The 27,418-nt window shown below is 47.6% G+C and overlaps 1 protein-coding gene across 5 annotated transcripts in view; it reads right to left on the reverse strand.

Moving 5' to 3' along the window:
- The window catches only part of MPPED1 (metallophosphoesterase domain containing 1), an 881,293-nt gene that overhangs the window by 143,748 nt on the left and 710,127 nt on the right, over positions 1-27,418 (reverse strand). For all 5 annotated transcript variants that reach the window (XM_078673877.1, XM_078673876.1, XM_078673875.1 and 2 more), the window contains one exon: positions 25,069-25,184. In XM_078673877.1, the coding sequence (XP_078530003.1) occupies positions 25,069-25,184 (116 nt within the window). The remainder of the gene's footprint in view (positions 1-25,068; positions 25,185-27,418) is intronic.

The following is a 27,418-nucleotide window of genomic DNA, read 5'->3' on the forward strand; positions in this document are numbered from 1 at the left end:
GTATAATGATGAGCATTTTACATTGTAGTGCAGCTCCACAAGGGAACAACTGATCCCTGATGCAGCCGGTGGTCCTCCGCTGCAATGATTTTTAAACATACAACTTCTGTGAATTCGTGGAGTGGCTGGGAATGGTATGAGTGAATGGTATGATAGGTAGTGTTTTTTGTGCATGACTGAGTGAGGGGATGGAAGGATGGCAAAGTAAATAATGATATATGTACAAGACATTGCAATGATGTGTCCTACAAAATTTGTTTATGGAGAATTTATGTAAGTTTAGCAAAAATGTTACTGTGGAGATGTGAGTAAAAAAATTATTGAAGTATATATTTATCAATGAAAAAAGTAAGCGATAAAACAAAAAATAAACAAAATAAAGAATGTATGTATATGTGTTAATTGTTACACTGTTTGATCTTGTCTTTGGTCAGATCACTATGCACTTTGAGCAATAGTAGAAGAAATACTTGTTGTGTGGGATATTGTGTACAGTTTATAGTTCAGATATCAATGACACTGATGTGTTGGTGGTGGGGTGGTAAGATATTGACTGCAGCTAGAGAAGACCCCCTGTGCCATGAACAGTTTTCTGAAGAGTAGCCAGTCAACTCGGAGTGAGATCCATCTCTACTGGGCCACTACTGTATGTTGCCCCCAATTTAATGGACCCACATTCTATAGATCCCCTAAACCCCAAAAGGTGGATACTGTCCTAGAAGAAAAGGAGGACTGGCTGGTGTCTTACATCCCACCTCCATTGAGTTAGGCTTGGGAGGAAGGAAGTATTAGGAGTCAGATAAGCCTGTCAGAGAACCTCTCATCAACAAGTGGTATATACAGAGACCCACACAGACCTGCAATCAGGACACACACACTCTGGGCCTGATTCACAAAGATAACTTACACTTGTGAGTAAACTTACTTTTTCAGTAGTTACAAACTGCAGTTTTGAAGTATCTTACACTTTTGTAGCATGTCCAGCACTACACATAGCTAACCACTGGTACTGCAACACCTTACCATGGAACATAATGTGGGTAGCGTCTATCTACAATAATGCAAGTTAATAAAAAAAGAACTAGTTGCTTACCTGTACACTATGGTTCTTCAGTATTATCTTTCATAGATTCACATGCTTGTATCTTCCCCGTCGTCATGGTGGGAGTCTCCCGGTAAATAATAACCATAGCAGTAGAAGAAAAAACTACCTGGAAACCATAGAGTAGTGAAACAATAGGTAACCTCTCCTCCTCGTTATGTGGCCCAAACTACAGCCAATCAGCTGCCAGCACCAGCCTACACCACTCCCAGCAGAGCCACCATACCTCAGATTTCCAACAGCCCAAGAGTGAGCTATGCAGGAAACCAGAGATAAAAGGTGGTCTACCTAGCAGAAACGGGGAGGTGGGAGGGCGCATGTGAATCTATGAAAGATAATACTGGAGAACCATAGTGTACAGGTAAGTAACTAGTTCTTTTTCCAGTATTCAATCTTTCATAGATTCACATGCTTGTATCAGAGTAAATAGCAGTCCTTGTTGTCAGAGCGTTTCTAGGCTAGACCCCCTTTTTTCTCGGGGCTGTGTGCCATAAACTCCTTTTAGAAAAAGAACTCATTAAGAAACAAAAGGTACGAACAACCAACCTTTGTCATTACAGTCATTTATGTAGAAAACAACATTATAGAAAAAACAGTAGAAAATTCATAAACATGTACCTTATTTAAAAAGATGTCGCAGAACTGCCTGTCCCACTGCTGCATCTGCTTTCCATTCTGTGTTCAGACAGTAATGTTTGGTGAATGTATGAACATTCGACCAGGTTGCTGCTCTGCATATGTCTGGAAGGGATACTCCTGCGAACAATGCAGAAGACGTTGCCATCTTCTGTGTATCGGGAGCACGGACTTTCATGTCGAGAGGCCTTCCTGCTTTCTCTTGACAGAAGACGATGGCGGATGCAATCCATCTAGAGATGGAGGATCTTGAAAGGGCCAGACCTTTTCTGGGCCCTGAGTAAGCAACAAACAATTGGTTTGATTTGCGAAAGGATTTTGGGCCCGATGTAGGTAATCCCAGATTACCGATTCTTAAATACCGAATCATACCGATTCGGTATTTAAGAACTGGCAATCGGGATGTAGGTATATTTACCGAATTAATTACCGAATCGGTATGATTCGGTAATTAAGGAATCGGTATTTACCGAGTCTGTAATTGTCATTGATTCCTATGGGCCTTGAGGCCCATAGAAATCAATGTCAATTACCGAATCGGTAAATACCGATTCGGTAATTGGGGGAAACATTGAAGGGTGGCAGGGTGTCACTTTGACACCCTGTTGCACCCCTCAATTGTGCATGGGTACACATGTTGCTGACATACATGCCCTTTGGGCATGTATGTCTGCAACATGGCACATTTTTTAAAGCAAAAAAAATGCTTTTTTGAAGGGTTTTCATTATTTACCACCAACTTCTAGTTGGTGGTAAATAACAAATTCTTAAACCCTTGTAGCACTGAAAACAGTGCTACCTACATCTAAAATTACAGAATCGGTAATTTTACCAATTCGGTATTTTACCGAATCTGTAAAATTACAGAATCTGTAAAATTACCGATTCTGTAATTTTACATGCCCCTACATCTCAATATCAACATAACGGTCAGAAACGGCCGAAAATTTGTATTTTCGGCCGTTTCCGACCGGTATTTGCCTACCTACATTGGGCCCTTTGTCTTTTCAATGTAGAACTTTAGACATCTGCCAATGTCCAAAGTATGAAGAGCTTTTTCAGCCGCTGTAGAAGGATTCTTGAAATATGTAGGAAGGATCACCGGTTCATTTAGATGAAAGGAAGAGGGTATTTTAGGAACAAATTTTGGATTAGTTCTTAGCATCGCCTTATCTGGCCTGAATTGTATGAAGGGATCCTGTATTGAAAAGGCTTGAATTTCGCTGACTCTCCTGGCTGATGTGAGTGCCAGGAGTAATGCTACCTTCCATGACAGGAATTGCAATTCAGATTTGTGGATTGGCTCAAACGGAGCTTTCATGAGTTGTGACAAGACTGTGTTAAGCTGCCATGGAGGCGGAGGACGCTTAAATGGAGAAACTTTCTGAATAACCCTTTTAAGAATTCCTTGATTAATCTTTGGGACCACAGAGATGGGCGTCCTGGAGATCTTCGGTATCTGGATATTGCTGCTAGATGGACTTTAATAGATGAATGTGAAAGTCCTGATCTGGCTAAATGCAGCAAATAAGGAAGAAGTGGCTCAGGTGAAGACGAGAAGGGATGCACAGTATGAGCAAGGTACCAATTACAGATCCGCTTTTGTGTTTTCTATCCCTGGAACATGTTCCACTTCCAGAGTTATGTTGTGACGCAGAAGCCAAGTCCAGATTTTTTGTGCCTGTGTCGATAGGGTCTTTGATCTTGTGCCACCCTGCTTGCGAAGGTAAAACATTGTTGTAGTGCTGTCTGTCCGCACTAAGACCGATGAACCTTGGATTCTGGGAAGAAAAGCCTGAAGGCCCAGGAAAACAGCTTTCAATTCCAAGAGATTGAAGTGAAGTTTTGCCTCTTGGGGAGACCAAAATCCTTGAATCTCTAGGTCCTGCAGATGTGCTCCCCAACCTCGTAATGAAGCGTCTGATGTCATGGCCTAACTTGGCGATTGGGGTTCGAATAACAGGCCCTTTGTCAGGTTGCTCCTGATACCCCACCATGACATTGCTCGTTTGATCTGACAGGTTATGACCAGCTTGTCGTCGAAGGAACCCAGAGCTTGAACCCATTGTTTGTCCAGGGCTTCTTGCAGTGGTCTCATCTGCAAACGGCAGTTGGGAATCAATGGGATACAAGAGGACATCATTCCCAGTAATAACTTGAATATCCTGATGGAAGTGAACTTTTTTGATGTCAGAGACGGTCAGATTCAAAATTTTTGTTACTCGTTCCTCTGATGGGTACGCTTTTACTTCCTGAGTTTTTAAGATTGCTCCTAGGAATTGTAGAGAACGTGTCAGAAGAAGAAATTATTTTTCTCTGTTTATCCGAAGGCCTAATCTTTGAAACAGATCCATGCAAATCCGTAAAGATCTTTGTGTTGCTTGGTACGATGGTCCCTTTATCAACCAGTCGTCCAAATAAGGGAAAATTTGGAGACCTTGCTGCCTTAGATGTGCCGCTATTGGAGCCATGCATTTTGTGAATACTCTGGGGGCAGACTTCAGGCCGAAAGGCAACACCTTGAACTGGTAATGGCGCCCGCCACCATGAATCGAAGATACTTTTTGTGTTTTTTGTGGATCGGAATGTGGAAGTATGCATCCAACAGGTCTAGAGAGACCATGTAGTCTCCCTTGCGAAGCAGTAGAAGAATTTACTGTAAGGACAGCATGCGGAAAGAAATTTTCTTTATGTATTTGTTCAGATCTCTGAGGTCCAGTACCTGCCTCCATTTTGAAGATTGCTTTTTCCTTATTAGGAAGAAATGCGAATAAAAGCCTGTTCCCTGCTGGTCTGATGGGACTTCCTCTATCGCTCCTTTCAGTATGAGTGATAAGATCTCTGATTTGAGAGCTGCTAGATGTTGTTGAACTCTGCAGAGAGGTGGACGATTTGGAGGTTTTTGCGAGAATTCCAGGGTGTGACCCTGTGTAATGATGTCTAATACCCATCTGTCCGATGTTATGGACTGCCAATGCGGAAGAAACTGAGAGAGGTAGTGGAACTGGTTGATCTGAAACGGTGATGGAGGCGCCTGAAGAACATCACTGTCTGCGACCAGAGTCTTGCTTTCCTCTGGCAGCAGATTTTCTCCTTCCTTGTTGTTGGAAAGAAGTGTTCGAGGACCGATACTGCTGGTTGGAGGAGTACTGCCGGTATCCCTGTTGATTGTACGGTTGGTACCTATTAGATTGGTAAGAGGAACATTGTTGAAAATGTCCTCTGGATCCTCTGCCGCGAAATGACTGATAACGGCCTTGCTGTAATTCTCCCAAGGATCTAGCAGTGTCAGTGTCTGCTTTTATCCCTTGGAGCGCCTCATCAAATGGCATGTCCAAGATTTTAGACTGGACCTCAGGTCTAAAGGATGTGGCCCTGAGCCATCCTTATCTCCGTAGGGCTACCGCCCCAGCCATCTGGCGGAAAGCTATAGACGATATGTCCATTGCTACGTCTAGGGACTCCGACGCTGCCCTGGCTCCATCCTGCAGAATGGAATTCGCCTCCTCTTTCTTGTCATCCGGAAGATGCGACAGGAGTAGTGCGATGTCAGACCACATCTGTCTATTAAACTGGCTTAGAAGTGTCATTGCGTTAGCCGCTTTGATGGATGCTGCTACCATGACTGCAAAGCGTTTGCCTATGCCGTCCATTCTCTTGCCCTACTTATCAGGGGGTGCAATGCATGTTGCCATTGGGTTCTTGAAGCGCTTCTGCGCTGCTTGAGTCACAACCGACTCCGGTTGAGGATGACCAATAAGACACGCCGGAGCCGTTTCTGGAGCGCGATACTTCTTATCCAGCTTGGGTATAGATGCGGGAACTGAAGCTGAATTCTTCATCAGCTTGATTCCTTCATCCCAGATATGTTGAATAACTGGAATGGCTCTTACAGACTTCCTAGAAGACTCTTTGAAGTCGTAAAGAAAACATTCGCTTTCCTTAACTGGCACAGTAAGCTGGAATCTCTTAGCTGCTTTTTTGATCAGATCATGAAAACTGGCTATGTCCTCTGGGGGAGAGCTTGCTTGAGGCAATGGTGACACCGGGGAAGTTGGAACAACATATTGGTCCCATTCATCCCCAACCACATCATCTTGAGGAATTTCTCCTTCCTCCTCTTGATCGTCATGATCGGATTCATTCAAATCATCCCGAATTGTAATAACCTTTTGGACATCCATCCGTTGAGGTGGAGGAGGTGGCTGAACTAGGGGTGTTTCTTTCACAGGTTGAGAGACAGCAGCAGAGGCAGTGGAAGAGGCTGGAGCATTATCTTCCGGAAAACGACGGTAATAGTTGTCAATCATGTGTCTAAAGTCTGATATCAAAGATACAGGCACTGACAGAGCCTCTTCTCGAACAGATGTATCCACTTCCTATTCGTCCTCATAGTGGTAAGCCTGATGAAAAGACTCATATCTCTTATGGCCTCTGACCGGGCGATCTTTAAAAGCGAAATGCTCTTGGACCTCTTGAAAGTCTTCCTAATCCGAGTCCTGGCTTTTAATATGAAGCTGCGAAGGACTATAGGCAATGCCATAGGGACCTTCCTCCTCAGATTCCTGGCAATCCAGTATGGTCGAGGGAAGTAGAGGTGAAATCTTCGGCTTGGAAAACTCTCCTTTTTTGCTCGCCGACGAGCCCGTCGATGGAGCAATCCTTTTTATGGAGATGTAGGTTGAAGTCATTATCGTTGGAGATGCAGGCATCGTCGACGATTTTTCGTCGTCGACGGGGCAGTCGACGGAACCATCAGCTGCATCGTCGACGGGATGGTCGTTGACGAAGATCTTGCCGTCGACGAGGGTCTGGTACTCACCGTCGACGGAGTTGTCGTCGTCATCGATGTTGACTAAGCTGCCGTCGTCGAGATTGTCGTCGTCGATGAGATGGTCGTCATCGAGTTCGTCGACGGCGATCTGACTGCAATTTCAGCAGATTTCGTCGACGGAAGCGACGACGGAGCCTTCTTTTCTGAGGAAGGCTTGACATGAGTTGGAGGGAGAGAAGACGAATGTTCAACTTCCTTGGTTTTTCCGGCTTTTTGTTTCTTCACATCTCCTTTATCCTCATAGGACCCTCTTTTCTGTTTCTTAGAGGTGTGTCCCTTGGCTTCCCCCTCAGACTACAAGTCTGTAGATTTTCTCTTTTGAAGCCATAATAAGAGGCGTGCTTCTCTGTCCTTAAGGGTTTTGGCAGAGCAGGTCTGGCAATATTTGCAGTCCTTATGGATATGCTTAGGGAACAAGCAGTACAAGCATTCCTTGTGTGGGTCTTCAGAAAATAATCTGGCCTTGCCACAGGACTTGCAAGCTCTGAAAAGTCTCTTCTTGGAGCCTTCAGACATTTTGAATGTAATAATCCTGACAAAAAACAGTACCTGACTTCCAACTGTGAAGGTCAAAAGTTCAATGAAGAGAGAAAAACTGAGCTGAGCTCAGGGAGACTCCTTCTCACACGAAGGCGGTTGGACATCTGAGGTATGGTGGCTCTGCTGGGAATGGTGTAGGCTGGTGCTGGCAGCTGATTGGCTGTAGTTTGGGCCACATAATGAGGAGGAGAGGTTACCTATTGTTTCACTACTCTATGGTTTCCAGGCAGTTTTTTCTTCTACTGCTATGGTTATTATTTAGCGGGAGACTCCCACCATGACGACGGGGAAGATACAAGCATGTGAATCTATGAAAGATTGAATACTGGAGAAGTGTAACTTACGAAACAAAAAATGCAGTTTGTGAATACCGAAAAGTGGTAAGCTTACTCAAAAGTGTAAGTTACTACAAAAGAGCAGTGTGTGAATAACATTTTGTAGTAAATATACTACAAAGTGCATTTGGTGAATCAGGCCCAATATTTGTATTTTTTCACTAAATGGGTATTTATTACACACAATTTGAGTACATATCATATGTAGTAGAATGGCTGTATTGAAAACCAATCAACAACAATTATGCAAACTACGATGAAAGTCAAATATCTCACAATCATATTTCATCACACATACCTATCCTGCTAGTTTTACCTACGCTGGCAGTAACAAGCCCTCTAAAGGTACAGTAGAGTGAGTTTCGAATTATACACTAATATACTAAAATAATCGTGCCAATGCCTCCCCTTTTACCTTATTGTGCCTTCACCATGGACATCATTTAGATGGTTGCAGATGCGACCCCTGGCTTGCCCCTTGCTACCCCTGGCACTACCTTTGTTGCCCCTTGCCTCAGAAGTAGCAGCGTCAGTGTCAGGAACACAGGGAAACCTCGTCCTTCTGGGCAGTGGTTGAAGCTCCAGTTTCCTTGTTGTCTCTCATATGCTCCTTACACATCTGAGGACACATTGTGCCTGGAGCTAAATGGTTTTCAAGCCTAGATAGTTCCACAGATATAAAGAGGTCTTCGCTTTTGAAGGATATTTGTGGACAGGTTTTTCTTTATAAACATGCACATCATTGTATAGGGCCATCACTTCCTGTGTATCGTTCAGGCAGGCAACCTGGATCGAATGGATTTTTTGTATTCAATAGAAATCTTGATTCCTCCTTTCGCTAGACTCAGTGTATGTTGCATTATGATAGAAGGGCTCCTTTTCTTGGGAACTTCAGCCATGCCAAGAACCCTAGACTGTGAATATAATATTTATGATGGACATGTATGACAAAATATGTATGGTATGCCGAAAGTTAGAGAAGAGAGCTTGTCTTTTTTTAATGAGTTGCAGTTTTATTTATAAGTTAATAAAATCATTGTCATTATTCTGGACTAACACCACACTCCTCCCACAGGATACTGGATTGCAAAGTGACCTATGAATGTTAGAAGGCAAATGTTTTCTGTAGCTGTCCAGCCTTTTCAATTAGCAAAGTATAGAAAGCATTTTTCGAATTAGATGTGTGACACTGCCACAACCGATAGGGACAAAGTAAAAAGTCACTGTTTCTGTAAATTGAAGTCCTGTCTTTATGGTTTATAAAGAATATATACGGCCTCAAAAGCGTCCTCTACGTTCATATAATATCCGTAGGTGCAGCCTGAACATTACACGATGATGTCACTGAACAGCACAGGGCCTTGTGTACTTCTAGAGGTAACTGGAGTGGACAGAGGAGCCCCTTGTAGAAGTATCATTGATTTCTCCCACAGTGCTCAGACTGTTATGAGGAGCACAACTGTATCATGTTATTTCTTCTACAATTCTTGTTCTGCCTAACCAATATGTGCCAATTGTGGCTGATGTCATCGGATGACCAAATATTAAGCAAAATGTGACTTAGTATAAACCACAATCATAAAGGCTAAATGTATGGGCAGACTGCTACTTAACTCTACTTCTTTTACATTGTTTTAGGTTTTTTTTGTGGAGGCAAAATTCAAAAGGGGTTGTTGCCACACCTCACCGATAGGGTACAATAAACTGCACCTATTCCTCACTGATAACTCCCCTGAAACATTTTGTATATATAGGACTATGTGAAAATACATATAAATACTCATGTGGCCAGAAACAAAGGGAGAAGAGGAGGTCAGACACAACACATCTTTTGACTCTTCACTTAGAAAACTACCTTCCAGTGACAGTCTAATGATGCAGTCATTTCACTGTCTGCATATGCAGATCTGCATTGCCGTCATTCTCTTCCACCAACAAATAACACACGTTTTTCCAACACTCAATCCGGCTTCACCAACATTCTCAGCCACGGAGTACATGCCCTCTGCCAAAGTTTGCCATTTGACGAAAGAGAAAAACAGTTCATGCCACTTTTGAGAGGCTTGATATATCACCAGTGAACTTTCTGCTTGAGGCTTTTATCTTCTCTTTGCCAAGGTAGGACTCCTATTATAGACTCTTGTCTTGGTGTGTCTGCTTGTAAAGAGAAAGTGAAAGAGATAAGTATGTTAGAGGTATACACCAGCTTGTTTGATATCTTATACTATTCGATTCTTACTGTGCTGTCGAGGGAACTTCTCCGAGTGCCACTACCTGATGGTGTTCTCTCTCTGGATGGGTAACTAACAATCTATTCTTGGATTGTAAACCTGAATCATCATGAGTGATTACTTATAAATGATTTGTTACGACGGAGTCCTCCCAAGTTTTGTTCCCGAGAAAGATCCTCCCTCTACTCCCCTTGGAGGCAAGAAAGATTGTGGTTCAGGGCCTGATCCATTCCCGTCTGGATTTTGGGAACGCCCTATACCTGGGAGCCCCTGATTTCACTCTGCGCAAACTGCAATTAATACAAAACTGCGCTGCCCGGACTCTTCTACAAATCCCTCGCAGATCATCAGTAAACTCCGGGATAAGGCGACTACACTGGCTCCCCGTTAGGGAAAGAGTCAGCTTTAAATCCCTTTGTATTGCACATCAGGCATTCTGGTCCTTAGGCCCAGCAATCAACCAATCCCTTATCACTCCCTACCACCCTGCCAGACAGCTGCGTTCAACCCTGGTCATAGTTCCCAAAATAAAGAAAACAAGATCGGGAGGCCGCTCTTTCTCTTATAATGTGGCCAAGATGTGGAATGCTCTCCCCCAGCACCTAAGGTCCAACCCCGATCTCACCTCATTTCGCAAGCAGCTGAAAACGTTCTTGTTTAACAATTAGCAGTATCAGGCTGATATCTTCTCTCCCCAAGCAACCAAAGTCTCAGCTGTAATCTCAGCGCTTGGACGCCTCAGGGCATCTATGTGCGCTTTACAAAAATCATTTTCATTTCATTTCATTTCATTCATTGGGAGACACTTTTGGACCAAGTCTTAAATTTCTTCAGTGGCACCACGTTTGGGACGGAACCAATGCCCAGTTCAAAGATGGCTGAGCTTGAAATCATCTCTTCTGATTCATTTGGCATATGGGCAAAATATCTGCCTGTGCAGGGTATTGTTTACTCGAAGTACATTCTGCCTTATTACTCCCAATTTCATGCTTGGTTTCTGCACCAAATGATCCCTGTCCCTCCTACCTCATTTACCTTAGCATTTGTCCTCACTGCTATTCAGTCCAATGTCCTGTCAAAGCAAAGCACCAGTGACTGTCCTTCATTTAAGCCAAGCACTTTTTCCAATTTCCTCCACTACTGCTCTCTCTCGCTGTTGGCCAATAAGACGCAACCAAAGATGCTGTGCCAACATAGGTGGGATTCACAGCAATTTACTGTCAATACCCTTTTCCACATCATTGTCGCGGTGCGGTTTGTTGCCCTTGAATGCAACTCAATAGGTATGCAGCTTTGGGTTAAATCCCTGCACATTGAGCTTCATACAAGGCCAATAAGTGGCAAACTCCTTTGAAGCAATTTCACCCTCCAGCTCATGACCCTTTAAAACCAACCAGCTCCAGGGGAGTTTTTGAGGACACCAAGTGGCATCCGATGACTCTTGTTTTTGCAGGGAAGAGCCTATAACACCCTACACAGAGAGAAGACAACTGCCAGCTGAACAACCACATTTAATACTTCGTGAATGTCATTGCCAATCTTGGTGGATTGCAGAGACACAGGGAGAAGGGGATGATGAAATCCACTGCAATTACATCCTCATGGATGGGTGATGTTCGTTGGATGTCTGAAAGATGAGCGAACTCCACACTGTCAGATACGTGGCAGATCTTTCTGCATGGCAGCAGCGATGTTGTTAGCCAAAGTGAAGGTAAAGTTTAGACAGTGCAGAAATGAGATCAGGCACTTGAATGCTCATCACAATAATTGACTGCCATCGTAGAGGGGGGAGATGGATACAGCACACTAAACCAAAGAGCTGGACGTACTCGACATTTACATAAACTTACACAATCTCAAGACAGTAGTAATTTCTTAAAAGAAGCTTCTATTGTAAGATTCTGTTGTAACTTGTATAATGTTCACTGCTCTAATGCAGTATATTTGTGTCATTCTCATGTGTGTCACAATACATAACGGCACAATTACTAATCTGTTGTCTGTGATCTGAGTACTGCCGATGGCCTATGGGAACAATGTTGATTTGGGACGAGATGATGAATTGCCTACTCGACCAACAGCGTTCTCAAAATCTTAAAGCGCCGAAGGCAGTCAGAGATTGACGAGGGGGCAGGTTGTTGCGATAGTGAATGGGCAAAACACTGGAGGTATTATAAGAACTCTTGTTGGATTCTCAGATGTTTCTTCTCACTTTTAATTGATGATAAAAAAATACATGGTACTCTTTTGCTTTCCAGAATCTTGGTCTCTACTCCATCCTAATGCCCACCTTTGTGCCAACTGTACTTGTCCCTTATAACTGTCTAGGTTAGGATTACTGCATCCTGTTGGTGAGTTCTCTACCAAGATCACTTCCCTTGATACCTTAGGTATGTGATCTGCCTTATTAAATGCAAAGCAAAACACAATCACAAATATATGACATGCTTCAACTCTGTGTGGTCTTCGTAACTGACAATAAAATCTGACTAATTAAGTTGATGCCTTTATTATGTCTCTTCTGTCACATTCTGGTGATCACTGATAAGCACCAAAATACCAAGAGCTGGCATATCTGTTGAAATTTATTTAAGTGCTACAAGTGTTCTGTTGCTACTTTGTTCCAAGTAAAAGCCTGTCACTACTGGAATCCAAACAAAAAGACAGAGTCACAGACGTATGAGTTACTTACCTTTGGTAACGATGTATCTGGTAGAGACGATTCTAGCTGCAGATGCCTTCACGTAGAATTATCCCCAGGTGTGAGACGGGATCCAGAAAACTTTTGCCACAGCATCTCTGCACGCCGGGGGCGGGTCGGGGCAACACCACGCGACTCCGCCCAGGCGTCATCCGCGTACGTGACGTCAGCGAGGTCACATAAGACCCATCGCAGCGCACCTAAGTCAGTTTTCTTCAAGGAACTTTTCCGCACCACAACGCGGAGCCACCAGACAAAAAACTGTGGAAGCATGGGAACAGCGTGCGAAAGAGTAGAAAAAAAAGAGACAAACGACACAAGAAAAAACAGTGCAACACTGCAGTGTCCAAAGGCAGGGGCAGAGAAGAACAGAGCAGAGCCCTGAGCAGCCACCCTACCAGCACATAGACAGACTTTCCCCTGAAACAAGGAACATGCAGAAAGCCATGATACGCGTTACAGGCCCACCAACCCCATCCAGAAAGAAGGAAGGAAGGCCAGTTCCAAGACAGACAGAAACACAAACCTCCAAGCCACCCCATCATAGAGGGCAACAACCCCCCAGGGAAGAAGGGCAAGGCCTAGCAAGATGACCCCTATTCGGAGGAAAGCAGAGGGGCCAGGACCCTCAGCAGCAACAGGAAGGGAGTGAAGGACAGAGATTGAAGGGAACCCCCCCAAACCTGGAGTAACCAGAGTAGCGGGGCACAGAAGCACAGTAACACCAACCTCCAAGGAACCAAGAGGAGGAATGAACTGCAACCAGATGGAGCCACCCGTCAGGAGCCAAAGAAGGTACTCACAGGAGACACAGCCCCTCACCAGGAGGAGAGTACCGAAGACCAACCCAAGGGTCCTCGCAGAATGGGGATGAAGGGCGGGGCGTGAAGGAATCTGTGGCTAGAATCGTCTCTCCCAGAAACATCGTTACCAAAGGTAAGTAACTCGTACATCTGATAGAGACTACTAGCCGCAGAGTCCTTCACGTAGAATAGAAGAATAGATACCCTAGCAATACCCACGGTAAAGGAGGGTCTGCCAAAGGACCCCATCAGCCTGGATGGAACAGAAGGTCCCACAGGGGACCAGATCTGCGGGCTAGAAGAGAAACTTCATCCCCGCCAGGCAAGAGGAACCTTCACAAGGAGAACACCACCGACCCCAGAGGGTATATGAGGAAAAAGAGACTGAGGAGGCCCGTACTCTCACAGCAGAAGAACTCCCTCACAAGGCAACAGAGCTTCCATCCAATACCAAGACAGGAAGAGGAGGAAGAAGCAGAAGAAGAAGCCCAGAGAGCCCAAGGAAAAGAGGGATGGAAGACAAGCTCCCTCTAGATTGATGGCAACAGGCCAGCGAGAACAGCGCCTACAGTCATAAGCTGCCAAAAGCAAGAAGAACAGCCTGTGTCCCCAGAAAGACCGGGCAGTCTACGCCTGACAAGGGAGCATGCAGTAGCACCCTAGCCCTCAGGACAGGGGCAGGAAGGTGAGAAAATGCCCGGCCCCAACACTATGAGGGGCCACGCACACGACCTCAAGAAGCAAAAGCAACATACAGAAACGCCATGGAGAACCGGCACCCGAAGGCGACCAGAACTCCCTAGCAGAGCGCAAGCTCTATAACAGCTACCACTACCCCACATTGGGTACATTAAGTCCCAAGATATGTGAACACTCTTTTGAAGAACTTTGGCAGCAGAGGAAAAAACAAAAGGTCCCAGCAGAAGGCCTAATCTCAGGGCCGAGTCTGTGCAACAACTCCAGCAAACACACACACATAGGCAACAAAGGGCCGTCCAGCAGCCAACAATGCCAAAATCCCAAGGAGGACTCAATGGCCCGAAAGCACACTCCACAGTCAGAACAAGAGGCCTAAGAAAGCCCAGGCCCAGCCCAACTCAGCAGTCACTGAGGAGGGGAAGGAGGAGGAGGATAAGGTGGAGGAGGAGGACGGAGCCCTGCCAGGAACCTTTGGATGGCGGAGGCAGCCGGGGCATGGAACAACAGGCTGCCGTCAAACGAAAGACCAATGAGCCGCTCCCGAATATTTTCAGAGAACACGCCGTCACAAAGCCAAGCATGGCGACAGAGGGCGACTGTGGAAGCCATGGCCCGGCCCAGCACCTCTGAGATGTCTAGAGCGGAGGGGAGAATAAACGCCGCTAGTTCCCGGCCATCCACAGCATGATGCCGTAAGTCCACCTGGACCGTCTCTTGGGAGGCTGCGGATCCCAGAGACTCCGCTGAGTCCCATAAGCAAGAGGAGGCCCCAACCAAAACACACAAGTTGTTAAGGACCTGCAGGGCAGCGCTGGTCGAGGCGAACATGTTGGGCCCCTAAGAATCCAGCCAGCGGACATCCAGGGACGGCGGAGTCAATAGTGGCGGCACGGAGGGAAAGGCGGTCCGCAAAAGCGGACTGGCAGCAGAGGGGTGGAGGGAAAGGCATGCCGGGTCACGCAGAGCCAAAAGATGCCGGTGCAGAAGGTGGTGAGGCACCAGATCCCCTGAGGCGGGACGCCTCTAAGCCCCCGTCAGGGAAGAAAGGAGCGAACCCTCAAAGGGAAGTAAGATCTCCCTCCCACCAGACACCTGGTGTAGAACCTCCAAGAGATGGTGCGCCTGAAAGTGAGCAACCGGGTCAACCATGCGCAAAATAAACACGGCCTTGGGCACCGCGTGAGCAAAGGCCGCACCCACCTCCGTAGGGCCCCGCGGTGGAGAAAGCAGCTCCTCCGTGGGCAACGGCTGCAAACTAAGGCGACAGTCCCCGAAGCCAAGCGGGACGGGCAAGAGCCAGACCTGGAAGTCAGAGGGAGCTGAAGAATGAGGGACCTGCCGCTCTTCAGACGAACACCTCTGCCTCAGGAAAGGCAGGGAGCCGCCCTTCGACGACACCGGTGAAAAAGATACCACGCGGCGACCAGTCTCCGGGGAAGACAACACCAATATACAGCCTGTCTCTAGAGAAGACGGAGCGTCTGAAGATCAATTCGCAGAACGACTCCTGCGCGGAGCCCTAGAGTCTGCTGCCGGAGGCAGAACGTCGGCACCACCTGGCGTCGCGGGACAGGGTTCCTCCCAGTCACACCGCATCGGGGACAAGAGTGGAGCCGGAACCGAACTGGCCCACAGTGAGGCGCCGGAGCGACGCCGACTCGACCCCCGCAGAGGCAGCCACCTGCCTGGAGGAACGAGAAGGGCCTGTGGAGTGACACGAAGCCTTCCACCAGCTGCGGACCAGAATGTGGCGGAGATGGTCCGGCAACCCATGTGGCGGCGCCAGGGACCATTCAACCTCCGACTGGCCCTCCGACGAGGCAGCCACCTGTGGGGAGGGACGAGAAGGTCCCGAAGAGGGACAAGGGGTCCGCACCCAGCCACGACCCAAAACGGGATGAGGAGGGTCCACCGACCCCTGTGGCTCCGTACTGTCCAGCCGTTGCCGGCGCCGTAGCGGCGTCACCTCGGCTGTGACAGGACCATCTTGTCAAAGGACCGAAAGGGGCTCGGGGATGCGACCCGAGCCACGGCGACCTCCCGCAACACCACAGGGACTCCCGCGGGAGTTTGCATCAAGGCAGAGACGCCGTGGTCTGAAGGAGGTGCCCCATAGGAGACGCACCCCAACAGCACCACGTCCACCAAGCCTGGATCCGAACCAGTCAGCGATGGGGCTGAAGCCGCTGGTGGCGCCGCGGAGGGCCCCACGCAAAGCAAGGGATCTGCTGACACCCCAGGAGGGGGAAGGAGGAGGAGGAGACGCCAGCGAGGCTTGCAAAGCTGCAGCATATGTCTCCATCTGGACTCTCGACGCCCTAGCACCGGGAATCGGTGGATAGGATGACACACGGGGCTGGATCACCCGCAGAGAGCCTACGCCCCCAGCAGGCCGAAACCCAGCTCCCAGGGACAAACTGCAACACTTACCCACCGGGGAGCGACGCTCATGCGAGGACGACGACCACGGCCGTATCTGAAGATGTCCGCCAAAGCAGACCGAGGGGAGGACGTTGACCTAGAGAGCCGCGCCGAGAGAAGTTTCATCCGGCGCTCCCGCCTCGACTTCAACTATTGGCATGCCGCACAATCAGTGGTGCCGTGATCCTCCCCCAAACACCACATACAAATGAGGTGAGGGTCCGTCGCCGACATAAGATGCCCACACGACGTGCAAGTCTTGAAGCTAGAAGGCATTCGCACACTGTTCCACAGGGACAATGGAAGGAAAAAAGAGGGCCCAAACAGGCCCGTAGCAAGGACCGGATTCGCGTTGCACGCGGAAAAGGAAAAAACTGATGCGCTGGGATGGGTCTTATGTGACCTCGCTGACGTCACGTACGCGGATGATGCCTGGGAAGAGTCGCGTGGTGTCGCCCTGCCCCGGCGCACAGGGATGCTGTGGCAAAAGTTTTCCTGACCCAGTCTCACTCCTGGGGATAATTCTACGTGAAGGAATGAATATGCTACTTACCAGTATGCATCTGTTCTTGGCATGTAGGGCTGCTAACATTCATATCTATAGCATAGATTGCCGCCTAGTGTTGGGTCCGGATGATTGCACATTGTTGTCCTGGAAGAGTCTTCGAAGTATCACGAGATAGGTGGCTCCTCCCCTGGACTACAGTGCGCATGGGCATCGACTCCATCCCCAGATTGTTTTTAGCCATTGTGGCAAAGATGGAGTTTAATAATGTAAGCGATGGCCATGCTTGAGATTGAATGCAATAAAAGTCTGCAGCCGCTACGGGCGCCGGGCGATATGAATGTTAGCAGCCCTACATGCCAAGAACAGATGCATACTGGTAAGTAGCATATTCAGTTCGAGGCATGTGGGCTGCTAAATTCATATCTATAGCATAGAATACATAGCAGTCCCTCCATTAACGGCGGCCGCCCGTGCCAGCTGCAGAAGTCTGAAAAAGTGTTTTAAGAACAGCCTGTCCTACAGCTGCCTGCTGTTTGGAATGCACATCTACACAGTAATGTTTGGTTAACGTATGTGGTGTAGACCATGTGGCTGCTCTACAAATGTCTTCCAAAGGAATGTTACCTAGGAATGCCATGGAGGCCCCCAACTTGCGTGTGGAGTGTGCCCTGGGGGGGACCGTTAGAGTGCGCTTAGCCTTCTGATAGCAAATCTGAATACACCTAACGATCCACCTGGCTATTCCTGCTTTGGAAATGGGGTTTCCTTTGTGCCTGGCTGAGAAGGCAACAAAGAGTTGTTGTGTTTTCCTAAAATGTTGTGTTCTGTCAATATAGTACATTAACGCCCTCTTGACATCAAGCGTATGGAGCATTCTTTGTGCCACTGTTTCTGGGTTTGGAAAGAATGCGGGCAGTTCGATGGTTTGATTGACATGAAACTGCGACACCACCTTAGGAAGGAACTTGGTGAGTACCACATTGAGGTTCCACACAGGAGCTGGCAGGGTCCTGGGAGGGATAACCCGCTTCAGCCCTTCTAGGAATGCTTTAATGGCAGGCACCCTGAAAACAGAGAGATGCTGCCTGTTTTGGAGATAAGCCGCTATGGCGGATAAGTGTATCCGAATGGAAGCATATGCTAGATTGCATTTGTAAAGATGTAACAAATAGCAGATGATATTAGGAATGGATGCATCTAGCGGGTTGATATTGTGTTCCGTACAGTAAATGACAAACCTCTTCCATTTTGCCGCATAGCAAGCTCTGGTAGTGGGCTTTCTTGCCTCCCGGATGATGTCCATGCATTCCGGGGGCAAATTAAGGTAGCCAAACTCTAAGACCTCAGGAGCCAGATCGCCAGATTGAGCTGTTGCGGATCTGGATGCTGAATGTCGCCATGGTTCTGCGTCAAGAGCCTGGGAGTGAGGTGTAGCCTTTGATGCAGTACCACGGAGAGTTCTAGAAACGTGGTGTACCATGGTTGGCGGGCCCACGTTGGAGCAACCAGGATGAGCGTCATCGAGTGTTGCTTTAGCTTTCTTGCCACCAGCGGTATGAGAGGTGCTGGGGGGAAAAGCGCACACAAATCTGCCTGACCAGTTCATCCATATCGCATTGCCCTGCGACTGTGGTGAGGGAACCTGGCAGCAAAGCTTTGGCATTTTGCATTTTCCCTTGTGGCAAACAGGTGTATCTCGGGATGACCCCATTTCTGGAAGTACGGGCGGAGTACTGATGGATGTAACTCCCACTCGTGCATTTGGTGGCTGTACCTGCTGAGCAGATCCGCCATCTGATTGTCCTTGCCCGGGAGGTGTTCCGCCATGAGGAAGATGTTCCTCTGAATGGCCCACTTCCACATGCTCTGAGCCAGATGAGACAGCTGTGGAGAGTGTGTACCTCCCTGCTTTTGGATGTAGTACATGGCTGTCATGTTGTCCGTCCGGATCAACACGACTTTGTTGCACAGATGTACTTTGAAGGACTTGAGTGCCATGAAGATTGCCATCAGTTCTAGGTAGTTGATGTGCATCTTCTTTTGCTGCGTCGTCCATAGTCCCTGCACCGTGTAGTGGAGCACATGAGCTCCCCATCCCTGGAGAGATGCGTCCGTCGTCAGGATAATCTGTGGCACAGGCTCTTGGAACGGTCGGCCCTTGCAAAGGTTGTGTGGATTCCACCAATGCAGAGAGGTGTATGCCCGACCGGTCACCAACACTAGGTCGTTCAACTGTCCTTGAGCCTGAGTCCACTGACGTGCCAAGCATTCTTGGAGCGGACGCATATGCAACCTTGCGTGCGGGACTATGAAGATGCAGGAGGCCATCATGCCTATCAACTGCATGAACACTCTTGCTGGGAGTGAGTGTTGCGGTCTGAACCTCTGGAGTATTGACTGGATGTTGTCGATCCTCGCTGGGTTTGGCTGAGCTGTGGCAGCCAGAGTATTTATCGTCGCGCCCAAATACTGCCGCACATGGGCTGGCTGAAGGTGCGACTTTGGATAGTTTAGTGAAAACCCCAGACTGTGAAGGAGGTGAATGGTGTGGGACATGTCTGCGGCGCACTGCTGGGCTGATTTGGCTTGAACCAGCCAGTCGTCTAGGTAAGGGTAGACATGTATGCTCTGTCTCCTGAGGTGCACCGCTACTGTCGCCAGACATTTCGTGAACACTCTGGGGGCAGTGGTCACTCCGAAGGGGAGGACCTTGAACTGGTAATGCCGGCCTTGGATGGTGAACCTGAGGTATTTCCTGTGGGATGGATGGAGTGGTATGTGAAAGTAAGCATCCTTGAGGTCCAAGGTTGCGAGGAAGTCTCCCTGGTTTAACAACGGAAGAACCTGCTGCAGTGTCAACATGTGGAAGTGTTCTGAGAGAATGTACTGGTTCAGCGGGCATAGGTCCAGAATCGGTCTGAGTGAGCCGTCCTTCTTTGGGATTAAGAAGTACAGGGAATAAACCCCTGTGCCTTCTTCCTCCACTGGCACGAGCTCTATTGCGCCTTTTTGCAGCATCACAAGAACCTCCTGCTGCAATAAGTGCAAGTGCTCTGCCGACATAGGACGTTGTTTTGGGGGTATGTTTGGTGGAGTGGATGTTAGCTCCAAACAATAGCCGAACTGGATAAGTTTCCTGACCCACCTGTCTGTGGTGATGGACTTCCAGACTGGCAGGAACCGTTGGAGTCTCCCCCCGACAGGTGTTGGATGGTCGGGGGGCAGTGACAGGGAGTCACTGTTTGTTGGTGGCAGAGGAACGGGAACTGTTGTTGCCTCTGCCTCTGCCCTTGGAGCTGTGTCCCCGGTATCCTCCTCTACTCTGCTTGGGGTACAAGGATTGCGCCCCACCTTTGTTGAAGTGTGTCTGCTGTGACATTTGGCCTCTGTTAACACCTCGATTGCCTGAGCGACGAAAAGTGTTCCCTCGAAACTGCTGGGACTGGAGAGCCCCCATGGACTTGGCAGTCTCAGTATCTTTCTTAATCTTTTCCAGGGTGGCGTCCACCTCTGGTCCAAATAACCTGTCTGGGTTAACGGGCTGGTTGAGGATAGTAGTCTGTATCTCAGGCTTGAACCCTGAGATGCGGAGCCATGCCTGACGTCTCAACATGACACTAGTGTTGATAGCTCTCGCGGCCGTGTCCGCAACGTCTAGCGCACACTTTATAGCAGCGTTGGAGATGAGCTTTCCCTCCTGGATAAGCATTTCAGCTCCCTCTTTAAACTGGTCTGGAAGGTGTTGCAATAGCTGCTCTAGGGTGTCATAGTGTGCCCTATCGTATCTGGCCAACAGAGCCTGCGTGTTTGAGATGCGCCAGATGTTGGCCGCCTGAGCTGCCACCCTTTTCCCCGATGCCTCCAGCACTTTTGACTCTTTGTCTGGGGGAGGAGCTTCACCCGTGGTTTGGGAGTTCGCCCTCTTGCGGGCATTAGAGACCACCAAAGAGTCCAAAGGCAACTGGCCCTTTATGTAGGTTGGGTCGCCAGGTGCCGGCCTGTATTTTTTCTCTATTCTAGGGTTGACAACTCTTGATCTCGTGGGTTCTTTGAAAATGTCTGCCGCATGCTTAAGGACCCCTTTTAGCATTTGGAGAGTTTTGACAGTTTTTTCAGCAGTGGAGAAAGTGTCAAAAAGGAAGTCAGCCTCCACAGGGTCAGCATGCATTTCCACTTTATGGTTTGTAGCTGCCCTTTCAATCAAGGCATTAAATGCCGCCGAATCTTCAGTGGGCGACGTCTTTACGTTGTAAACCTGAGGGTCATGGACTGTTTGCTGGTCCCCCTGATCACCTGTGTCCATCCACGAGTCCTGTTGCTCATCAGGCTCTGTGTGTGCAGGGAAATTGTACTCCTCATCCTGCTCCCCTTCATCTCCATTAGAGTAAGTTGGTGAAGGTGTGGCACTCCTCCTAGGCTGTGGAAGAAGCTGTTCAACCAGTACTGGTGTTTCTGGTGCAGGCTTCTTTCTCTTTAGAGGAATTGTAAATGACTCCAGAGGCTGTGAAGTTATTTTCCTCTTGTAAAGCGTGAGCTTTCCGGTGTCGGCATCGATGAAATGCTCCGCCCGCTCTTCAATTAAAGGTTGTCGATGACTTAAACTCCCAGCCGGGTGAGTTGACTTCAACACAGTGTCTTTGGGCACCGACCGTGGTGCAAAGGCCTTCGGCGCCACCTTAGGCGGTAACGTGTAGAGGATCGGCGTCGAGGTTTTTGTCGGTGGGACAGCTGGCTTCGGCGCGGAAGGTGTCTTCGGTTCCGATGCTAAAGCCTTGTCCTTAATTCTTTTGAGGGAGTCCGAGACCTGCTTCGTAAAGGAAGCCGATGGTTTCGTCGACCCGGCCGATGACCTCGGTCCGCCCCCAGGGGAAGACCCGAGCGTTGTTGACTTCTGTTTGTCTGTCCTAGGTGCAGGAGCATCCTTGATCGGTGCGCCTCGACCACTCTTCTCGGTCGCAGACGTCGACGCCGACGGCTTCGGATCGGCAGACTTTGCTTTTGGCTTGGCGCCCTTGGCTGACTCCGTCTCGACGGGCCTTTTGCTTTTCGGCTCGACAGACTTTCCTGATGCAGGCTCGACAGCCTTCTTGGATTTTGACTTGACCGCCGTGCTCGACACCGGTTCGACGGCTTTCTTCGAGCTTGACTCCTTGACCACCTTCGGCACCTTTGCCTGGTCAATAGCTTTCTTTGGCTTCGAGGCCTCCGAAGACGACGGCGTTGATGGTGGAGCAGACGTCTTCGGTTTCGATGGCGTCTCGGCCATCTTAGGTTTCGTCGAGACCGATGCTTTCAGTTTCGGTTTCGATTTCGGTAATGGCGGCTCCGCTGAGGTGTCCGTAGCCGGGCCGGAAGGCGTGGCCGTGGATTGTGGTGTAAGGTCTTGGGTAAGGCCGTGTGGCGATCCCGCGACCTGAGCCTTGGTAAGAGTACGAACGGGGCATAGCTCTTCCTCCGAGCTATCTTCCATGGCCCCATATGCTTCTTCGTCGTCCCCTACCTCATCGACAACTTCTTCTAGTTCTTGGCCTTCGACGTCCGCTCCGTAGTCGGACTCGACATCCACCGATGTAGGTGAAATCTGCAGTTGAAGCTCTTGCTCGTCTGCTTCCTCGTCGAAGATGTCCACCGGTGCCGGAGCCGATCGCTGGGCCTTGAGGCGCGCCACGCGCCGCATCTTGATCGTTTTCTTCGATCGAAATCTGGAACAGGCCATACAGTTGGCCTCGTCGTGGTCCGGCGACAAGCACTTGTTGCACACGGGATGGACGTCAATGTGTGGGTACTTGGAACCACACACCGGACAGTTCTTGAACGGACTCCGTTCCATGCCGTCGAAGTCTTGCTGCGTCGACTGGGCACGATCACCGAAGAGTCACACGACTCCCCGGATATCCGACTCGACGAGTTGGAGTATAGTCGGGACCGAACGCCAACAATACCGACGGTGCAAAGAAGGCCTTTTGGCCTTGAAAAAGTTCTATAACGATTCCGAACAGGAGATGTCGAAATCACATCCGAACCCAATGGCGGAAAAAAACAATCTGGGGATGGAGTCGATGCCCATGCGCACTGTAGTCCAGGGGAGGAGCCACCTATCTCGTGATACTTCGAAGACTTTTCCAGGACAACAATGTGCAATCATCCGGACCCAACACTAGGCGGCGATCTATGCTATAGATATGAATTTAGCAGCCCACATGCCTCGAACTCTGCAGCTAGTAGTCTCTATCAGATATACTGTCATGGAACTGAAACTACTTTCTTTGCACAAGTGCAACTGTGGGCCTGGTGTTGCAAAAATGTATATGTTTTATTCACAGGGTAGATAGCTATCCAAGTGCTGATGTGTGGGGCTCAAACTCAAAAACAAAAAGGAGATGGATGGGATGCCCAAACTAATCTCAGCCACTGGCAATTGCTTGGGCTATATCTCAATCCATCTTTGTTTGCCCATCATGTCACCTCAGTTTGGACCCTGCCATATATAAATCAGCCTTGACTCTCCTATTCATGGGGAACAGTCCAGCCCAAACTGCCAGGACAGGATCTTCCAGAACACCAGCAACTTAAGACCAATCTCAACCTAATTAGGGCTCATCAGCTACGTATAGGTATGTATAGGTTGGTTCCAGTGAGCTTGGTGTCCACGTCTGGGTATACCCGGCACAATTTGGGCATCAAATACAAAAACAACAAGGTGATCAATGTCACGCTCAAATGAATCTCAGTCACTGGCAATTGCTTGGGCTGCATCCCAATCAATTTTTTTTCCCACAATGCCACCTCAGTTTGAACCCAGCCATATGCAAATCAGTCTTGACCCTGCTCCTCATGGTAACAGTCCAGCCTGACCTGCCAGGCCAGGTCCTCCCTGAACTGGAACACAAGCAACCCAGGACTGGCTTCACTCTAACAAGGCTCTTTAGTCAGGTATAGCTTGGTTCCGGTGGCACAGTGAGCCCAGGGCTCACGTCTAGGCATACCCGGGGGCTTAGGGCATCAAATGCAAAAACAAGGGGATGGATGGAATGCTCAAATTATTATCAGACACTGGCAATCACTCGTGCTGCATCAAACCCCATCATTTTTTGTTCACCATGACTCCTTAGCTTGGATCCAGCCATAGGCAAATCCATCTTGACCTTGCTTCTCATGGTAACAATCCAGGCTGAACTGCCATGCCAAGCCTTCCCTCAACCAAAAAACAAGCAAGCTAGAACTGGTTTTGCCCTTGTTATGGGCTCATCAGCTGGGTATAGCTTGGTTCAAATGACACAGTGTGTACGGGACTCATGTCTGGTCATACCCATCCCACTAATGGTTGCATACCAAAGTATACAAAAGGTGATGAATGGAATGATTGAATTAATCTCAGTCACTGGTACTTACTCAGGGCCGCATCCTAGTCCATCTTTATTTTGCACACCATTCCACCTTTGGTACCAGCAATATGCAAATCAGTCTTGACACTGCTCCAATGGAAACAGTCCAGATTGTGTTCTGGTTCAGAGATGACCTAGCCAGGCAGTTTGGGCTGGACTTTTCCCATGAGGAGCATCGGGGTGGGGGAAATTTGTTTTCTAAGTACAGAAGCAAATTCCCAGACACATCCACCATATTGCTTGAATTTATTTATTTGAGGTTCTTATAAAGTATTACAGTCCACCATGAGAATGCCATAGAACGATCTGTCCCCCCCCTTCCCTCCCAAAGTGGTTTACTCCTGTGAATCACAAGTGTAAATCTCTAAACATTTCCAGGGTGTGAAATGTCATAAAATGTTTGTAGAATACGAACAAAATGTGTAGGTTGGTGGGCGTGCACTACTTTTGAGGGTATTCCCACCATAAATTGCCCACTGTCACAGATATGAGGAGATTTACTCACATGGACACTTCAGTGGGAGTAAATACTTTTACAAGTACAAATCCGACATATAAGCTTTATGAAAGAGGGTTTGCACTCGTACAAAATAGTCCATTTATATGCGAAATTTAGATATACAAGTGAAAATAGCTATGTAATTGTAGCATAAAATCTTTAAGAAGTGATGTGCACAGCACATTGTTATCTACGTAAAGGAAAATGGCAATTTTGTACTCTGGGTTGCATTTCAATTAGCCTTTTAGACTTTACATTTATTAACATAAACTGTTCTTACATCCATTAGGCTGCTAACAGCCAAGCTCCGGTTCCAGGCACTGGCTCAAACAACGTGTAAAATGACCATTAATTAATAGTTATTAAATTCTTACCGAGAGGAGGTCCATGTGTTATAAGAATATCAGTTGCTTCTGGAATATTGTTCCATTTGTCTAATAGAGCTTGGCCTCGGGGAAGATTAAAGCCCCAACCATAAAACCAGGGTTGCCTGCCAATTAAAAGAGATTCTCACTTTATTACCCAAGTACAAATAGTACAGTGTATTTTTTTTATTCAGATGGCTAAGTACTGATGAAAGAATACTTTGTGGAATGATTTTCGTGAATCAAGTAAATAATTCTTTATTGCACAGTTAATTAAAACCATTGCAATCAGCTACATGAGCTTATACATATGAACGAACTTAAATTACAATGTTATCTAGTACAACCCTTTTTATAAATACATTTGGTTAAAATTGCTTTAAAACAGAAACATTTCATGAGGCTAAAAAGTGCATTCTAAAAATTGGGCATCATTAGCGCTTTCCATAAACTAAGATAAAAATGAATCGTTATGTGGCCCAAAGTGTCTATATTCAAGTCCATGCGACTGCAGGTTCTTGGAGAAATTTTGAGCAGCACTGTCAGGTGGACGTGACAGTCAAACGATAGACCGTTGGTTGCAAACAGCTTCTGTAACGTTGTGACTGACCCATAGCGACAGAAGTGTGCATGCTTGTTTAAAAAAGGAAGAATTATATATTTTGCGATTGAAAATGGGCGCATCCAGAATGTCTAGGAGCGCAGCTTATATTATTTAATGACGAATGCCGTTTTCTTGAGCCCCATTCGTGCCAGCGTAAAAGTTAGAAGAGTCTGAAGTTCTGTTTTTTTTTTGCATATGCAAGGTTTTAACGTTGGGGTGGTTGTTCCTTGTCGTGGCCGAGTGGGGCAGTTGAACTTAAATGCCGTATGAGTTTGTTTCGTCCAATCTCTCCCTTCTGGCGTTCTGCTTTTTTTCCGCTTTTTACAGAAATTTGACAAGATGACTTGCTAATTGGATATTTTTGCCATGAAAGCATGCTTTGACCGCCTGCTGGCATGTTCTTATTCCCAGTTTTTTTAGGGTTGGTTTTAAATGATATCTGCGCTCCTTTTCCAGTCCTTTGCAAATGCATATTAGGTGAAGGATATCCTCCTTTGGGTCCCCACATAAAAGGCAATTTGTTATTGTTTGGGGCCGTTTCCAAGCGTGAAGATGGTATTGTGATGGAAGAATGCCCAGCCTAATCGTATTAACTTCTCCTTTGTGGTCCGTGTGTAACCGACTCCTAGGTGGCTTTGACAGGAGCTGCTGGTATAGTTTTGGATGACGGTCCAGCCGTGAGCTCTGTTGGCTAGTGTTGCTTTGTCCTCTACTAGCGAAAAAATCCTTACAGATTTATTTACTAGTTGTTTGAACGTATTATGAGATCCGATGCTCTTCCAGGCATCTTGTAGTTCCAAGGAGTCTTTTGAATGCTTTAAATAGTTTGCAGCTGCACTCTTATTTTTCCTTTCTAACTCCTTCCAGAGATGGTGATCCAAGCTTGAGATTTCGGCTCCATGTATTTTATGGCAGCTTTTGGCATAGGTGCCCATTCTTTCTATTTTTTGATTCCTCAGACCAAATTCAAGCCTTATTTGTGCCTGCAAGGTGTACTTAGGCAGGTTGAATATCATTCGCATTGCACTGGCTGTTGTGTTATCCAATATCTGCGCATCCCTCCCTCTGATCAGCGTAACTAACACCTAGTTGAAGGTTTCATGAGTTGAAAGACGTTAATACATATATACAATCATTGTGTTACCTACGGAATCCTGCAGAAAGGATAGGTAGAGGCAAAAAGAAGAAAGGTTCCTGTGAGGATATGTGGGAGGGTAAGGTTCAAGAAAGGAGAAAAAAAGTGGGAGGAAATAAAGATCTAGGCAATAAAGTGGGCCGATATTTGTAAAAGCCATTACATTTGTTAGGAATAGATACTTTTTGAAAAGTGGGTTAATGGTAGGGGTAATTATGCACTTGCAGCAAACAATAGAATTGTACAGAGTTCCCCAGAGGGAGCTAAATAGTTTTAGCTCAGCCTCTCTTCTCTCTCACTAGATAAAAAAGTGGGGGTTGAGTGCATGGTGTAGACCCTTTTCAGAATGTAAGGATACCTCACACAGGCTAACGGCAGGACCACAACTGTTGTCCCAGCCGATGACCGTCCAGCGTCATCATTGGTATCCTGCTCCTACGACAGGCTGGCGGTGCAATGCCCGTCGGGCAGCAAGATAAGCTGCACTTTGGCGGAGATCTTTTATTCCGAGCCAGCGGGTGTGTGGGTGTGAGGGGCCTATATAAGGTGCAATAGTGAGCGTGGTGGTGTGTGTTAAAAAAAGTCAGTAGAGTCCTAAAAAGAGAAGATTTTTATTGGTC

Source organism: Lissotriton helveticus, chromosome 1_1, assembly GCF_964261635.1.
Source record: "Lissotriton helveticus chromosome 1_1, aLisHel1.1, whole genome shotgun sequence".
In the NCBI taxonomy this organism is placed as follows: domain Eukaryota; kingdom Metazoa; phylum Chordata; class Amphibia; order Caudata; family Salamandridae; genus Lissotriton; species Lissotriton helveticus.